This window comes from Ptychodera flava, chromosome 6 (genome assembly GCF_041260155.1).
Source record: "Ptychodera flava strain L36383 chromosome 6, AS_Pfla_20210202, whole genome shotgun sequence".
NCBI classification, from domain to species: Eukaryota; Metazoa; Hemichordata; class Enteropneusta; family Ptychoderidae; genus Ptychodera; species Ptychodera flava.
The window spans coordinates 30,618,389-30,637,694 of record NC_091933.1 but is presented as its reverse complement, the minus strand read 5'-3'; the positions used below and the strand labels follow the sequence as shown (position 1 = coordinate 30,637,694).

Genomic DNA, 19,306 nt, shown 5'->3' with positions numbered 1-19,306 from the left:
CAAAAGTGTCCTTTTGACTTCAAAGTGGTCCCCAAAGACTTGGGACGATTTTACGCCTTCTCTTCCTGTATTCAACATCGTTTATGTTATTAAAAGAATGTGTTGACTTAAAAATGTAACCAAAGACCTGTGAACTATCGGGTATTAATAGGACTATAGGACACCTCTTTTGATTTTCGTCTACTTTTAGTATTGAATAAAGAAAATCAGTTTGACTCCAAAAGTGTCCTTTTGACTTCAAAGTGGTCCCCAAAGTCTCGGGATAATTTTACGCTCCCTCTGCTGTATTCATCATCGTTTATGTTATTGAAAGAATGTGATGACTTGAAAAATGTAACATGCGACCTGTGAAGTATCAGGTATTAATAGGACTTTGGTACACTTCCTTTGAATTTTGTCAACTTTTAGTATTTGATCTTCACAATGACTTTGACTCCAAAAGTGTCCTTTTGACTTCAAAGTGGTCCCCAATTAAAGTCTCGGGATAATTTTACGCTCTCTCTGCTGTATTCATCATCGTTTATGTTATTAAAAGAATGTGATGACTTGAAAAATCTTACATGCGACCTGTGAAGTATCAGGTATTAATAGGACTATATATAGTGCACTTCTTTTTTAGTCCAACATTTCGTATGGAATAAAGAAAATCAATTTGACTCCAAAAGTGTCCTTTTGTCTTCAAAGTGGTCCCCGAAGAAGTAGTGATGATTTACGCTTTCTCAGCTGTATTCATCATCGTTTATGTTATTGAAAGAATGTAATGACTTGAAAATGTAACATGCGACCCGTGAATTATCAGTTATTAATAGGACTAAAGTGCACTTCCTTTTTTGTCCAACATTTAGTATTGAATAGAGAAAATCAATTTGACTCCAAAAGTGTCCTTTTGACTTCAAAGTGGTCCCCAAAATCTCGGTATAATTTTACGCTCTCTCTGCTGTATTAATCATCGTTTATGTTATTGAAAGAATGTGTTGACTTGAAAAATGTAATATGCGACCTGTGAAGTGTAAGGTATTAAGAGGACTATAGCACACTTCCTTCGATTTTTGTCTACTTTTTGTATTGAATAAAGAAAATCAGTTTGACTCCAAAAGTGTCCTTTTGACTTCAAAGTGGTCCCCAAAGACTTGGGACGATTTTATGCCTTCTCTTCCTGTATTCAACATCGTTTATGTTATTAAAAGAATGTGTATGACTTGAAAATGTAACAAAGACCTGTGAACTATCAGGTATTAATAGGACTATAGTACACCTCTTTTGATTTTCGTCTACTTTTAGTATTGAATAAAGAAAATCAGTTTGACTCCAAAAGTGTCCTTTTGACTTCAAAGTGGTCCCCAAAGTCTCGGGATAATTTTACGCTCTCTCTGCTGTATTCATAATCGTTTATGTTATCCAAAGAATGTGTTGACTTGAAAAATGTAACATGCGACCTGTGAAGTATCAGGTTATTAATAGGACTTTACTACACTGCCTTTGATTTTGTCAACTTTTAGTATTTGATCTTCACAATCAGTTTGACTCCAAAAGTGTCCTTTTGACTTCAAAGTGGTCCCGAATACTTGGGATGATTTTACACTTTCTCTACTGTATTGATCATCGTTTATGTTATTGAAAGAATGTGATGACTTGAAAAATGTAACATGCGACCTGTGAAGTATCAGGTATTAATAAGACAAGAGTACACTTCCTTTTTTTGTCCAACTTTTAGTATTGAATAAAGACAATCAGTATGACTTCAAAATTGTCCTCTTGACTTCAAAGTATCTCCTTGAAAATTTGGATAATTTTACGCTCCGTCTGCTGTATTCAACTTTTTAGGTAATGTATTACTTCAATCGCTTGACTTTCTATGGTACATAATGGATATTTAAAAAAATATAAAGAAAAATACCCACTCTTAAAAATTTTGCCCCGAGTCCTACTCATTTGTATTTCATATCTGTGCATTCGTAGCACAATGCTGAGGCGTATAGATCGCATTCGTGTCAAAGGATATCGCTTCAGAACCGCTGTTAATCTGTCCATAGACCTTTTCCGTAGTTTACTACGACACCAATCAGTTCTTTTTTTATTTTACCTCGCAAAATAATGAAACAGCTTAGTCTTTGAATAAATGAACTGTACCTACTTTATCTCTGACTGTCTATGACTCATCTCCTACTTCCGCTAATTATGTCAAATGTGGCAACATCTAATTTCAACCGTTTTTAAGAGCCGTCAACTGTTTCTGCTCGGTTCTGAACTTTTGACAGATCAAAAGAATTCAATACGTTTTACGCGAGAGGGCAAACGTTGCAGAGTTCGTGGACGTCGGCTCACGGGAAAATAGTTGAAAATACATGTTTATATTATCGAAGAAGCTAGCAGAAGTAGACAATGTGTCATGAACCGACCAGTGTTATAGTACCGGTCGAAGTAAACTACCAAAAATGTCTATGGGCTGGCTTGTGGCGATGAATTTTTGACCCGCAAGTGCGATTGATACGCCACAGCACTGCTGCAAATTGTATTTCATACCCGTTTATGTATTTAAGAGCAGCGATTAGAATGACTTCCAAATGTCGATATGACTTCAAATGAGTCAATTTATAGATAAGTCATGATTGATATAGACACTAGCCCTCCCTATTGTTAATTCTATGCTCCGCCCTTATTTTGTTTATTTTTTCCCAACTTTAGGTATTAAATACTAAAATAGCAGCTGATATTTCATCAGAAACGTCCATGTGACAACAAATGCGTCCATTATGCGGTAGGTGTCGTCAGACTTGAGTTTGACCCCCTATCTTACCGGACATTTAGGACGGGGACCACTTTGAAGTCGGGGACCACTTTGAGGTCTTCACAGACGTGCTATAATGACTCTCGCATTGAAACGCCGCCCCTATTTTGACTTTCTCTTCATTGTCGTACCGTTCATACTGATCTCCTGTTTGAGCTTGTTCGTCTTCTTATACCTGTGGATTCTGGAGAAAAGATGTCGCTTGGAATCACAACTTTCTGACGTTAATAATGTTCTACACTGGGGCATCAAGTACACTTCCTTCAACTGCCGATGGAGGGTTTCCCTTAATCGGTGAGTGAAGCTTTTCGCAGACTCACTTATTAATTATGACCAATTTATGACCAAAGCGATAGTCACAACGATACCATATGTATTGATTTTATCAAACGCAACCTATGTCTTTTCAATACAGGAGAGCTTGAACATATTTGTAAAAGTTTATATCATTTTTCAAAATTCACTTTTCCCAAATGCATACCATTTCATCAGTGCAGGCACCATTTTACGCTTTTCATCTTTTGTAATTGATCAATCTTGTTCTATATGTCTCTATGAACAATTGTAACAACATGTCAGATAAGGCGAGGCATACATGAAAAATCTATAGTTTTGAATGGTTTATTTTTCTTGTTCTCGACGCTTAATGATGAAAACGGTGAGGAATCAGGACTGTGGAATGTCAAGATAGTACACTTCACCTTTAAATGCGCATTGTATGTTGTCAATACAGCAATCATTCATAGACGACTAATATCCTCATGTATGCTTTTCTTACTTTTATTACAGGTACTTTCTTTTTCATTGCAATATGTCTTGTGCTGACCTCTTGTTTGTTGACTGTCTTGGTATTTAACATATATCATCGCAAAAGCCCTGTGCCCAAGCTGGTCCGTCGTCTGTTTTTCGGTCGCTTCGGGTTACATCACTTCGTGTGGTACTTTGCAGAGAAGGATTGCAAAACATATCTTAGAGGGGAGTCATGTGGCTCTAACTTGGCCAAACGCAGCATACTTCTGAGTTACCCATCCCTGCCGTCTTCCTTAAACAGCACTCCATCAATGCAGCGCAAATACGGGGTTAGCGACAACTCCACGCAGGCGCTGTCTGACTTGCAGAGCAGCTTGAGACAGACCCTGCTCGGCATCGAACGCGTTGAGAGACGTTTGAAGAGCAAGGAAGACAGTGATGGCTTGGAGTACACGTGCAACAGTTGGCAGAAAATAGCTATGATAATGGATCAGTTGTTTTTCATCACCCTAACCACAGTTTGTGTGTCGGTCACTATCGGATTGTTCACATTAATGAGTTGCAATCAAGCACATAGTGAATTTCTGTAGAAGGTGGAGGGGGTTGAAGAACATGTAATTGAATAATTACATACCTATTTTGATGCGAAATGCTTTGTGGCCAAAAGCAAGTCAGTGACTAAATTATAACACCTTTCGGATCTTTTCTATTTAGATTCAATTAATAAAAATATAACTTGTAAAATTATTGATCAATAATCGTCGCAGGTCGAGGTAAGGAGTCTTCGTTAAAGCTATCTTTTTCGGGGGAGCTTTAGATTTCATTTCTGTTTGCAGCAAACTATTAGCAAGAGAACACTTAAACATTTTTCAATATAAAATATTTATAAGTGATAAAGAACTCTTTGTTCATGTATATTGAGATGGTGGAAATGACAGAATACTGTTGATGAATCCATCAGATGTGCTATTGTCTGCAATCATTGGCAATCATAATTTTCTCTCGTACTAGGCATCCGTGTGTCAGTTTAAACATACGGAAAGGACAGACACTCTCATTTTATTATGTTTAAAGCATTAAAACATTTATATAATTTGTTAAAGTTAAAAGTTTGTATGGGAAAAAGGACCTACTGTCATCATCCCTGACAGGGTACCAGCAACTAAAGTTGTAGTGAGGAATCAACAGATGCCTAATGTATCGAAGCCTATTTCCAGTAAATATTGCAGGTAAAGATTCAAGGGACGCTCCTCTTCTGGCTAAGCCCAGACTGCGAATCATCAATGCAAATTTACAAAATTACAGGGTATGCGATATGTGACACATGTGCGCTGACACGTGGCTTATTATGGTCATATTTATGTATATATTCTGCTTATTATAAATCACTCGCTTCTAGGTAATAGACATTTATTAATTGTATGGACGCACAAATAGGTGTCATTCAGAAGGAACGCATGATAAAGAGAACACAGGCTAGTTACCTATGTCGTTGCATCTTAGTTGTTCGTTGAATGTGACACTTGTCACCACCATAATCCACTGCGGTCAGTTTCCCATAGATTTATAAACATCATTTTACACACTGGAAGCAAACTCGCCGGATGGGGCCGCAAAGTACTGATTGTGTGTTATGTGAACGGTACCTCGTTTTGTTGACAGTCCTTTATATATATATATATATATATATATATATATATATATATATATATATATATATTATATATATATATATATATATATATATATATATATATAATATATATATATATATATATATATATATATATATATTATATATATACGTTAGGAAATCTTCAGTCTGATGATTGCAGGATGCATGAAACTTTAGTAACAGATATCATTACTTTGTACTTGAAGTAATTTTGTATTATTATTTATAACGCTCGGCTTTAGCATCGAGCACTGTAATTTCCCACGAGGACATCTGTATACTTATACTTATAATCGTACAACTCGATCGCTGAAGTGAATGACTCAGCTGGTCGATGTTAACATCGCACCCGAATATTAATAAACCTTAGTTTGTTCATCGTTATTTCGCTGAATATATATGGTATCGTATACTATTGCAGAGGAGATTTCATTTTCGTTGATGTCATCTTGGCTTGTATTTCGTATTAACTCGTACGCTTGTTCTACACAAACTACACAAGTTACCTTTTGCTTATAGTGACCACCCAAAGTCAAGAACTCATAAAAAAGCAGAAAAAGACAATGATATTGACGAAGGTTTGTGAGACCATCTGATTACGCATTATATCCACATGTATAATAGATGATATGATGAGTTTACATTTAACAATATATATTAACCACTGTATATATAGGAGGTATGTTTAAGAATACCTTACAAGAACGGACAACACCTAGAATATGCATCATCCAAGTATAAGAAATAAACGATATTATCTTTGAGTCACTATTCTGTTTCACTATCATACAGTCCTCTCGCCAACAATTTGCCGAAGGGAGACGGTGAGCAGTAATAATACCATCGGCTGATCGTTGATTTACATAAAGAGTTCATGTCCAAAATTGGTTACACAAACAAAAACTTTGCTTGTAACACTAGTAAATGTGATAGGGATATGTGGCACTAGTATCAAACCACCGTGAATTCCTATGTTAGTGATCGATACAGTGTGTCAATTGCAACTCAAATGCATTCATTTTAAGATATTGCTTCACTCCTGGGTAATGTCTATTGGACAGTTCTGAGATTGTATTGCTGATTCATATTGGGTGAAACAAATAAAGAGCGAGATACAAACCGGTAGGTATCATTTCATGTGTTCTTAATTCTACAACATGTATAGTCATGTATTCTTTACAACAGCAACAAATTACGTTGTTTGTGTCTCCTAGAAGAATATTCAGAGTTTAAAGTTGATGCAGGCGACAAATGGTCTTGTGCATAGGCATGCAATGGCTGCTAACAGAATTTCCTAAAACTTCTCTCTTTCTCGATTACCAAAACACATCATTTTCCGATATGTCCTCACGGATTCATGTTTTGCAATCATGGCACATACCTGAGACTGAGACTGTGAGTCACTGCAATGGTATATAATTAAAGGCCTGTGTGATTGTCTCAACAGAAAAATTTACCCACTACATTACAATTTCAATGGGAAACAAAAGGCCATCACACCTCTGTAATCCTCTTACAGACTAGAACAAAGGCAATGATCGCGAACAGTGCCTTTAAACAATCTGATAAAATGCTAGAATGCAAACTATTTTAATCCCTTATAACATTTCAGGGGAACTTTAGTTTTTGTTTCTTTACGCAGCATACTATAAGCAAGATAATACGGAAACATTACTAGATATAAACTACCGAGAATTGATAAAGAACTTTTTGTTCATGTAAATTCGATGACGGAAATTAAAGAATATTTGTCGATTAATTCATCAGATGAGTTTTGATTCTCTATATGCGTCGGCAATCTTTCTATTCTCTCTTACTGAGCATTCGTGTGTCCGTTGAGACGTGAATGGGAGGGACAGACACTTTCCATTATGTACACGTTTTCTGTAATTCTATATAGTATAAAGTCAGGGGTTACAGGACCTATTGCCATCATCCCTGATAGGGTACCAGCAACTAAAGCTGTAGTGGGAATCAACAGGTGCCTAATGCGAGGAGGCTATTTAAAGGTAATAATCGTAGGTTATGTGACAAAGGACTAAGAATCATCAATGTAGATTTACAAAATATCAGGGTATGCGATATGTAACGCATGTGCGCTGATACATGACTTATTATGGTCATAGCTATTTGGTTGTGTATTTTTGCGTATGATACGTAACTCAATTCTTGGTAATATCCACTCAATGATTTTACGCAAAAGTACAAATAGTTGTGCTTCAGAAGGAACGCACGGCAGAGAGACGATAGTCTAACTGTTAACCATGTTGTCGCGACTGAGTTGTTCGTTGGATGTAGTACTTCTCTTCACAATCATCCATTGTGGTGAGTTTTCCATCAATTTGTCATCATTTTACGGCATACTGGAAGCAGACTCACCGGAGCTTGCCTAAAAATTACTGATTATGTGTTTTTGAACGGTATCGTGTTCCGTTGGGACATGACCAATCCTAACTTCTGTAAAATCATCTGTTACACTGATGTTATACGCAAGCGTTTAGCATCGCTTTGTTCGGGCTCTGTAGATATTTGCGAACTATTAAGGCTAGAATGCTCGAAAAGCATGAAAATTAAGTAACGCTACTGTATTTTTTCGTCTGAAGGTGTCCCTGGTGACCTTACAAATTATTAAGTTTACGTCGTTCCTCTTGCAGATATATCGAACTCGAGTCTCTGTCTGTCTGTCTGTCTGTCTGTCAACCTGTCTGCCTGTCTCTGTCTCTGTTTCCCCCCTCTCTATACGCATGTATGCATACATACTGTTCTACGAAACCACACTGTGCATTGTACTTCCCGGTGAGCGCGAATTTATCTATCTATCTATCTATCTATCTATCTATCTATCTATCTATCTATCTATCTATCTATCTATCTATCTATCTATCTATCTATCTATCTATCTATCTATCTATCTATCTATCTATCTATACGTCTGTATGAGAGAGAGACAGTGAGAGAGAGACAGAGAGAGAGACAAAGAGGAAGAGCAACGTTGTAATTTCGAAGTAATGCATAGGATTTAGAGTTGATCTTCTCGAAATTTATTTTGTATATCATACCACTATATCGATCAGAAAGCAACTTAAACAATAGAACTATAGTGAGTGCTTGTCGACATCGCATTCCCTCTTGTGTAGTGCTCTCGCATAATTCAAACTTTAATTCATTTAATCCTCATTCAACTCTCCGCGTCACTTGTGGTGGACAGAATTGTCCCCGAGGCTGTCTATTGCCCAGTTTAAGCGATGTATATTCATTGCTTCCATAAAGTTTTGTGCGATATGTGATAGCGAACGTGCGAACGTAAGTGCCTCTGAACTTTACAATGTGTAGAGGGGTCTCAGTTAGACTTGGTTCAAGTCTGTGATTTGTGAATGTTTGAGTGGAGTGAACGCAATGATTTGTATTTTGCTTTCATGTGAAACGCGCGCGTGAGTGGACGCGATGAGTAGGGTGAACGCGATGAGTGGAGTGAACGCTATACAGCGGAGTTTCACCCGGAATCCGGCAGAAACTAACTCACTACTGCGCAGACTCAAACGTGACGCATTCATCGCTGGGAAAACCTGGCGCGAGCTGCCAATTCCGGATAGGTTTGTACGAAATAGGAGAGACACAGGAGAAACTATTATAAATGATTTTATTTTTTTTAAATTCACCGACTTGAACCAAGTCTAGGTCTCAGTCAGAAAAAAATGTAACAACCTAGCGGATTTGGCCGAGCGGTTCTGTCTGTTGCTTCTCGGCTAGCTGACTGATACCGTAGGTTGTGGGTTCAAACCCGATTGAAAAGACTACTGTTGATCACGAGAGTGAGAATCTAAAAGAATTGTATTTGTTGACCTTTGGACATTTAGGACGCACGGCCAGATTGGATGGTAACACTGTCCACTCTTAAAGGTAAACGTGGCGATCAAACGTCTGATAAAGTATTGTATGCTCAATTTGCAGGGATATGCGCTTCAGATCTGAGTCCATTTAGCCGTTTGTCGCGTGACTTGTTGAAAGACTACGAAACCGACTTGTTGCCTGTCAAGAATGCTACAGATGCATTAGCTCTGGGATTCGTCGTGTGTTTACACCGAATTGACGACATGGTGGGTTTGTCAATTTGTTTGCGTGTGTACTTAACTTTCCTACAGTTGTGTTATGACACTATAAGCATTTGACATGGAAGGATGGATGGGAAAGTGGAGTTCATGTTCGCTTTCGCGAGAATTCGACAAAAGAAATAGCAAACTTACTATACAGACGTAACTCTGATTTACAATGAACACTTTTAGTCTTGTAGGGTTTTGATGGAGATCTCGTTTTCTTATCTTCCAGAACGAGAAACAGCAAATGATCACTCTGACGGCGTATCTATATCAGGTAAATATTTTAATTCTCATTCAATTCACTAGAGTTATGACGGTGGGACAAAGGTGACGTAGGTGATAAATATGCTGAGTAACCGAATCTTTTACGTTTGGTTTCAACCCCCTCCCATTTCCTCTATGAAATATGAAAATATGATTGATGTTTGCCTCGGCGCATATCTATATGCTGCATTTATAGCTTGTTTAAACTTTTTTTAAGAGGTAAGCCCTCCTCTCAGATGATGTTATTATTTTTCAGAGATGGCAAGACGAATTTCTCAGTTGGAACCCTGACGATTATGATGGTATAACAGAAATACGATTTCCAGCTGGCAAAATTTGGCGACCGGATACGGCCGTTCTCAATAGGTATGTGTGAAAAGTTCTACATATCTAGAGGCCAATTATACAAAAATGATTTCCATGTAAAGATCGGACGTCATGCTCTAAATCCAAACGTTCGTGTAGCTGACATATGTAAAGTCCAATCACTCATATTGATTTCATAGCTTCCTCTCTTGCAAATATATCAGGCGTTTTTGGCAGGTATCATGGACTTTTGTACAAGTGTGATATGTCTCGGAGACAGATGATCACTGATGACATTAAAAACATCAGTCTGTAAATATTTCCTATTTGGACTGTCTAACAGACTGCTACATGACAAATGCCAAATATGGAGCAGGATGTGCCCACCCCTTCGAAACACCTGATATACTTCTTGGTTGTTTAACCAGGTTTGTAGTACAGTTAAAACTCAGACAAATACCCTCTGGACAACCACCACCAGACATTAACCCCTCGGCTAATTGCCAACGGCCATTTACCACCCGTATATTCACCCCTAACACTATTTATAACGACAATACTGCTTCGTCGAAAATGACGTCAAATGAGAAATGATGAAAAAAAGGTTGCCGAACAATCGCAAACACTGCGTGTGCATCTTTTAAAGTACTGTCGCCTGCTGGACGACACATGATTTACTATGCCTCGCAAATGTTACAATATACTATGCATTCCAAATTTTACCTTATGCCTATCAGGGAATCGAACCCGGGACAGCCAGTTTAAGACCCCATCCTAACCACTACACCAGTGGCTGTCAGTTGAAAAATGAAGTTAATTTTGAACTTTACATTGTATGTCAAACCATACATTGTATAGTAAATGACATTGAAATAACAACTATATGGTGTTAACGGACTAAAATAATGTCTGTATACGAATCATTTAGTTGGCTTACCCTAAACCTAACCTTGACCCTAACACGAGGTAACTAATAGTATTTGTCTCTTTTTCCTTTTTTGTCTTTTTTAGTCAAAACCGGGTTGCATCGAAAGTTACACACATCTTCAATTTTTATGTTTTAGGGGTAGAATGTGAGTTGGATGTTTCACAAAATATTTACTAATTCCGTCATCACCAACATATAGAATACACTCCATAAGGCTGTTTGAATCATAGACAGTGTCTATGCTATGTCAAAACAAAGTTAAAACTGTTGGAAAATAATGAATGGATCAGACGTCCTTTAAAATAAATTTCAAGAGGGGGTAATTGTCCGGGTGGTAAATGTCTCGTGTGGTAAGTGTCCGAGTGGTAAGTGTCCCGTGGTTAATAGCCAAGGGGGGGGGAGGGGTAAATGGTACGTTGGAAATGTTCCGGGGACTAAATGTCCCGGGGCAACTGTCCTGTTACCTAAACGAGGGGTCCATATATCTTTTTTCCACGGCTTTTACTAGCTGCGTTTTGTGTTTCGGTACTTTGTGATATACTGCGTTTATCCTATCCTTTGAATGTGTAATATGACTTTAGACTCATAATTTTGGATAACAAATAGGTATGGTTGCTATTAATTCACAGTAAATAAACAAAACGAATCTCAGCTAATATTGGCAAACATCTGTTTTCATTCTCATTACAAAATTACTAACACTAAGCGATAGATGTCGAACTTTGACATATTTACTCTTATTGAAAATAACGAATTAGTTCTTAGGTTAATTAATGAATTTATTAATATGACAATGATATCAAACGTCTCATCCGTTACAATGGTACGATCCATATTTTTTCACAGAAAGTTAACCATAGAATCCCACTGAAAAAAGATGGCCAGCACTGATTTTCCATGATTTGCCAATTCCGTATTCACTGTTGCTATATTTTTCGGTCACAGTCTTCTGTTCCGTAAATTATTACTCAGAGAAATGGTCTTGTTTTAAGAATCATAATGGCTATTCTTCAGCATTAAAAGGAATTTACGGTGATATTGTGAGCAATGCAATCTTTGGAAAGCGATCAAATGTCACGTCATCATCATCATCATCATCATCATCATCATCATCATCATAATCATCATCATTGTTTGATAATACATGGCCACGCATTTTCTCATTACAGTGCATATAACAGTGATGGACTTATTAAGTCCGACACCAATGTCGTCGTGGCACATACCGGTCACGTGTTGTGGACAGTTCCAGTATTCCTCAAGAACAGCTGCAAGTTCAGGATCAGGTACGTGCCGTTCGATATTCAGGTATGTAAAATACACTTTTCATCGTGGTCGTATGGGAGCAAACAGCTGGAATTCGTCAACACGTCTGTACACCTCGACCACTACCAAGAACACGGAGAATGGGTGTTGCTGAGCGCAGAGATCGACGCTTTCGAGAGCATGATTTCCCACAACCCGTTCGAGATGAGTGGTGCTACAATGACAATCGCATTGAAACGCCGCCCCTATTTTGACTTTCTCTTCATTATCGTACCGTTCATACTGATCTCCTGCTTGAGCCTGTTCGTCTTCTTAATACCTGTGGATCTGGAGAAAAGATGTCGCTTGGAATCACCAACTTGCTGACTTTAATAACGTTTTACACTGGGGCATCAAGTACACTTCCTTCAACTGCCGATGGAGGGTTTCCCTTAATCGGTGAGTGACGCTTTTCGCAGACTCACTTATTAATTATGACAAATTTATGGCCGAAGGGATGGTAACAACGATACTATATGTATAAATTTTATCAACCGTATACTATGTTTTTTTTCGAAACAGGAGAGCATGCACATATTTGTAAAAGTTTATATCATTTTTCAAATTTCATTTTCCCCCAAATGCTCAACTTACAATCAGTGTAGGCACCATCTTACGCTACATCTTTCGTAATTGCTTGATCTTTTCCTTTGGGTCTTTATAAGCAATTGTAACAACATGTCAGATAAGGGGAAGTAAACACGAAAAATACACATTTTTAATGGCTAACTAGTATAGTCTTGTTCTCAACTTTCAATGTTCAAAGCCGAGAGGAAACACGAAATATGCCTTGTCATGATGGTACAAAAACCTGAAAATGTATGTATGTTGTCAATACAGAAATCATTCAATAGACGTCTAATTTTCTCATGTGTGCTTTTCTTACTTTTATTGCAGGTACTTTCTTTTCCATTGCAATATGTCTTGTGCTGACTTCTTGTTTGTTGACTGTCTTGGTATTGAACATATATCATCGCAAAAGCCCTGTGCCCAAGCTGGTCCGTCGTCTGTTTTTCGGTCGCTTCGGGTTACATCGCTTCGTGTGGTACTTTCCAGAGAAGGATTGCAAAAAATATCTTAGAGGGGAGTCATGTGGCTCTAACCTGGCCAAACACAGCATACTTCTGAGTTACCCATCCCTGCCGTCCTCCTTAAACGGCACTCCAACAATGCAGCGCAAATACGGGGTTAGCGACAACTCCACGCAGGCGCTGTCTGACTTGCAGAGCAGCTTGAGACAGACCCTGCTCGGCATCGAACGCGTCGAGAGACGCTTGAAGAGCAAGGAAGACAGTGATGACGAGGAGTACACGTGCAACAGTTGGCAGAGAATAGCTATCATAATGGATCAGTTGTTTTTCATCATCCTAACCACAGTTTTTGTGTCGGTCACCATCGGATTGTTCACAGTAATGAGTTGCAATCAAGCATATAGTGAATTTCTGTAGAAGGTGGAGGGGTTTAAGAACACGTAATTGAAAAATTACATACCAAGATGCAAAATGCTTAGAGGCCAAAAGCAAGTCAGTGACTAAATTTTAACACCTATAAGGGCTTTTGAATTTAGATTGAATTAATAATATAACTTGTAAAATTATTGATCAATAACCGTGATCACAGGTTGAGATAAGAAGTCGTTGTTAAAGCTATCTTTTTTGCATGAGTCAGGTTGACCAAGTTAACTTTTTAAGCTTTTGTCTAGCAGAATATCACACTAAGGATACATACAGCTCACAGTTCTATGTACATCACATAGATATATATGTATATGCTCCCACTAGCGAGCGTACAAGATGGCAGGAGAGAGTTTAAAATGGGTCACGATTTGCACTATAAAGTGCGTATGGTTGACAGAAATTTGAAAACGAGACAGACCCCAACTCTGAAAGGAACATTTCGTTTAAATCTCTGCGAAATGTTTCGATGCATATTGATAAAGTTTAAAGCCAGATTTCAAAGTCTGGTTAATTTTGTAGGTTTCGTTGAGTCGTGCAGATGGATACTTCACCAAGATCACTCTTCCGTTTCTATGATTTGTATATATTGCGTAGGAATAGGGCAAAGTATCATTTAAAAATATAGTTGTTACACATATATATGAGAAGAGGCTGCTTTTTACAGTATGTGAATGACATCAGAAAATGGTCCCTCTTTATGGGACTGCGATCATATTTTCATAATTGTAATGTTACAAGTTTGCAACTTTTAAGTGGGGCAATATCTGTAACTTTCGATAGTATTTTTGCATTTATAAGGTTTTGTTTTTCAAACGATTAGGCTTTCGTTTTGTCCTGTCTCTTAGATACATTTAAATATAAATCACTAGCTTGCGAATACAAAACTAATTTTTAATTGATTTTGTAAGTGATAAATTAATTCTATTCCAGATTAAAACTTAGTTTTAACACTGATCATTATGAGATACAAGCACGCTGTATGTGTTGAAAATTGACGTTTTCGAGAGAGAGAGGATAAACCGCCTCAATTGAAAGACTCTATCACAAAATGAACCAAACAACCAAAAAATCAAAGTTTATTTGGCTAAGTCTTACAGTGATTGGAAAATTACATAACTAGTAGTATTGATAAACATGTATCAGATACAGAATTTGCTTCACTTTTGAACTATAGCCATCGCCAATATCCGGGTAGACATGTTTATTAACAAGAACGTCGCACAGCCGCAGAAGGGGTGGCCCCCTGCCTTTAATTAATGTGAAACAAATGGTTCTGGTTCATTTTGTGATAGAGGGACCGTGATTTTAGTTTACATGATAGATATAGATAGATAGATAGATAGAATATAAATATGAATATATGTTTATCTGTTTGTATGTTTATTTATTCATGATATTGTTTGTTTGTTTATGTTTGTGTGTATGTGTATATATATATATATATATATATATATATATATATATATATATATATATATATATATATATATATATATATATATATATATATATATATATATGTAATAAGAGACAACAGCATATCGAAAAAAAGACTGAAATAATTGACTGAACCGCTCATGCCACATATTCTACCGCGGCGGTATCACTCTTCCCTATACTTCTAGGGAAGAGTGATAACGCCGTGGTAGAATATGTGGCATGAGCGGTTCAGTCAATTATTTCAGTCTTTTTTTGCGATATGCTGTTGTCTCTTACTAATATTTTTCGATATGCTGATATATGTACATATATATATATATATATATATATATATATATATTATATATATATATTATATATATATATATATATATATATATATATGTGACCAAGATTTTTGATAAAATGTAAAGTATAGTTTCTTTTGCATTGTAGTTATCAGCAACACGCATTCTCTTTGTGATGCATATCAAAAACTGTTACGTCATTGTAAGGCGCCCTCGCGAGGCAGAGAGGTGACATCGGTCTCTTTGCTAACATGGCTGCCTTGAGTAGGTTGGTAACTTTCTGTCACTGTTTACAATCGCTCATAAAAATGTGTAATCTTTGACATCCGAGTCTATTACTGAGATGGAATTGATATTTAGTGTCTAGAGAACTCTCAACTGTAATATTTATGAAGGATGTTTAGGATTTCGTGAATTTTGAGCATTTCTTTTGAGTGGATGGATTTGTTATTGATAGTCACATGTTGCATTGTAGTGCTATGGCCGAGCTATTGTTTGTCATATTTGTCATTGCTGCCGTCAGCTATTTGAACTTTCTCAGCTTTAAGCCTTGAACACATTGATGCTCAGTAACCCAAGTAATATCCTCTGCTTTCCCAGAATTTCTGTAAACAGTTTTGACAAGTTTGGAAACAGTTCATTTTGTTAGCGTCAGCACAGTTACTGTGAAACATGCCGCAATATGATTCTGTTTGCTGTGATATGCGTTTTTGAACAGAGACTGTAAGTTTTGCTTGAAGTTAGAATGATATTTTTGATACATATTTTGCCGACTTGTGTAAATAAGTATTGTAATTCTCTCTTTGCTAACATGGCTGCCTTGAGTAGGGCTGCCTTGAGTAGGTACTGCCATGGACAGATGGAGCCGCTTACTGAAAGGCAATAAAGGCATTAAAGTTGCAGTGTTTAACCATGTCTGCGAGTAAGTCAGTGTATGAAAGTGACACCCTAGAGGGTTTGGATTAAAACTACACAACGCAATGCTAGACAACATCGACGAACACAACCGAACCGACGGATGGGGTCACATTGGTGCCGAGACCAGGATGTCCTTGTATTCTTTTTGGTTAGTGGAATTATCTGCTCATGGATGAGATGGTTTGGACATTACCGCAGTCAAGTTAATTCTCTTTGAAGACGGACATCCCTGGAGAAGCCATTCGACAATTTTTTTTTTGCTATGGATAATCAATGTAAGAATGTTCTCAGATTGAATTAATTGATTCGAAAGTTTTGAAATAGAAGTTGGTTGTAAACTTTGAACAGATTGAGTGAATTTGAGAATTGTAATACTTAAATACAAAAGACAAGTTTTCATTTTCATGATTCAAAATCTGTTCCATTATTCACGAGTTTTTGTTTTGTTAGAGTGAATTTAATTTTCTTTCCTGTAAATTTCATTTGCTACACCACTGGTTGGTTGTCCAGTATAACTTTTCAAGACTCAAGTTTGATTTTGCAATCTGTTTATAACATCTGCTGTGCATTTTGTCGTATTAAGGCTGTACTATCCTACGTGTATATTAAGGCTATACTGGCTAATACATTGTCTTAAGGTGAAAGTGTCTCTTACACAATTGAATTGATAACATCCGCCGTTTATTTTGTTGTAGTAAGGCTGTATTATCCTACTCTGTATATTAAGGCTATACTGGCTATTATATTGCCTTAAGTTGAAGTGTCTATAATACAATTGAAAGATTGTTCTGTACATCTGATTTCATTCAGGTTGAGTTTGTATTGTAAATTTTCATATATTTTCAAAAATATTTGAAGTGTTTATTGACAGAACATTGACAAAATGTAGTATACACCAGGTCCTGGTGATGATTTGTTAACATTTGATTTAGTTGGGCCTGATTCCAGTATTACTCCACCTAGTAATAATCAGTCCACATTACCACCACCTAGTCAACATGTTCCTCATATGACTTATTATGATCAAATGCCTATGTCAGCTCAGCACCCTTTATACCATCTGAAAATATTGGCTTGCCCAGTGCAACATCAACACAATACAGGCCTATAACAAATAACATGACAGGTGGAAATGTGTATGCTAGTCAACAACAAAATGTAGGTGTACAACCAGGCCAAAGGGAGATTAATTACTGCCCTCCACATTTGCAACCTCCTTTACAGTCACGTGCACAGACTATGCCCACATACAATCAACAGATACAATCATATCCACAGACTCAGCCATGCCCTGAATACAGAATTACATCCTCTCATCAAGTACGTGGTGTACCAATCTTCAGTGGTAGTCCAGATGGCAAAGTCTTGGTGGAAGATTGGATTAGAGATATTCAGTACTTGTTTGAAGCTGGGCCAATGCCAGAGTCTTTGAAGTTTTCCACGGTTATTCGACATTTAAGTGGTGAAGCTAGGAAGTTGGTCCTCAACTTACCACCTCAACTTACAAACAGTACAACGAGCATTTGATGAACTACGTGCTGAATATGGTGATGGTTTATGGTCAGTAGATCCCATGGGAAATTTCTATGAACGAGTACAGCGCCCTGATGAATCTCCTCGCTCATTTGCAATTGCTCTAGAAGATATACTCAGGAAAGTGGAAAGTAAGCTCAACAATGGTAGACCATTACCAGACAGAGACTACAAACTTACTCATCAGTTTATGAAAGGTCTGCGTGATCAAGAGATATATCAGCGATTAGCACCTATGAGAGTGCGTGAGATGACATTTGGTCAGCTGCGAAATGAACTTCGATACATTTCAAGAGAGGAAAGGATCAGTTTTACCAAACCTAGGAAAAGTCAAGCACAGCCTCATGTGACAAAGGGTGATAGTGCATCTGTTAAACAAAAGGCAGGTGATAGTGCATCCCAAGATAGTCAGCAGTTGTCAGAGGTAACCAAGTTGTTACAAACAATTGCCATGAATCAAGAGGAGCAAAATAAAAGGATCTTAGAGCTGGAAGGTAAAGTGACTGTCAAGAAGAGTAGTAAAGAGTATGTCTGCCATCGCTGTGGTCAACCAGGACATATAGCAAAAGGCTGCCGTTCTAAGCCACTACCTGATCAGTCAAACAAAGGAGACAAGTCTTTAAAAGGATAAAGCCTGTGAAAGCGGGACATTTCACAGGTGGAAGTTATCGCAGTCCCAAACACATAATAAAGATTGATTCATCTTCTGGCCAACAGAGTGAAGTGGTGAAACAGTTTGCAGGACCACTAAGTCAAACTGAAGTAGAGGTTAATGGTGTTACATGTAAGGCACTTATAGATACTGGATCTCAGGTGACTACAGTAACAGAATCCTTCTACACAACTCATCCTCAACTTGCAAGCCAGACACCTGAATCTACTGATGTTTGAGGTATGTAATTGTCTCGAAACTGACATTGTACGAGCAGAAGTACTGGCTCGTACTTTCATATTACGAGTGACGTATGCAAGCTATAAGTCACACATGCCTTTTGACCTAATTTTTTATGAATACGCCTAGGACTATGTTGTATTCCATGGATGAAAGATTTTTGTTTATGTGAAAGGATTTTACGACAAACAAACGCTTAGACACATTTTCTGTGTATATTCGAAACTCGGAAGTAGGAGCGGGTGTGAACTTCGTATGATTATTTTTTTGGTCGTGAGAGCGGGTTCAGTGCCCCGCGGAGGAATACTTTTAGGCTTTAACTTTCGGACGAGTCTGTACGTACGGGTCAAGACTGGAGACGACGCGACACTCTCTGACTTATTATACGCCACGATGGTAGACTTTTTTGCAGACGTGGATTGTAACATTAAGCTGTTAAAGAAGAACCAAAGAAGAGGTTGCAATGTCCGAACATCAAGGAAGAGACCTCGATTGGTTATAATGCACTTGAACCTACCGCCGTTGTAAATCTTTTTTACTTTCTCGAATTCGAAAGTGCAATGATTTCACAGACATAAAACCTGCGTGGCTCGCGAGTCAGCTTATGACCTCGAAATAATCTGATCACCACATTATGTTAATCACAGTGTACAATGAATAATATGA

At 37.5% G+C, this 19,306-nt stretch overlaps 2 protein-coding genes across 2 annotated transcripts in view; both read left to right on the top strand.

Annotated features, from left to right (window-relative positions):
• The window catches only part of LOC139135457 (uncharacterized), a 91,854-nt gene that overhangs the window by 60,382 nt on the left and 12,166 nt on the right, over nucleotides 1–19,306 (top strand). The gene's annotated exons all lie outside the window — the stretch shown is intronic.
• Nucleotides 7,330–14,607, top strand: LOC139135459 (neuronal acetylcholine receptor subunit alpha-7-like). Its single transcript, XM_070702854.1, has 6 exons — nucleotides 7,330–7,538; nucleotides 9,165–9,310; nucleotides 9,540–9,584; nucleotides 9,831–9,940; nucleotides 11,978–12,512; nucleotides 13,011–14,607. Exons 1-5 carry the CDS (start codon nucleotides 7,478–7,480, stop codon nucleotides 12,438–12,440), a joined length of 825 nt encoding a protein of 274 aa, XP_070558955.1. The 5' UTR covers nucleotides 7,330–7,477; the 3' UTR covers nucleotides 12,441–12,512; nucleotides 13,011–14,607.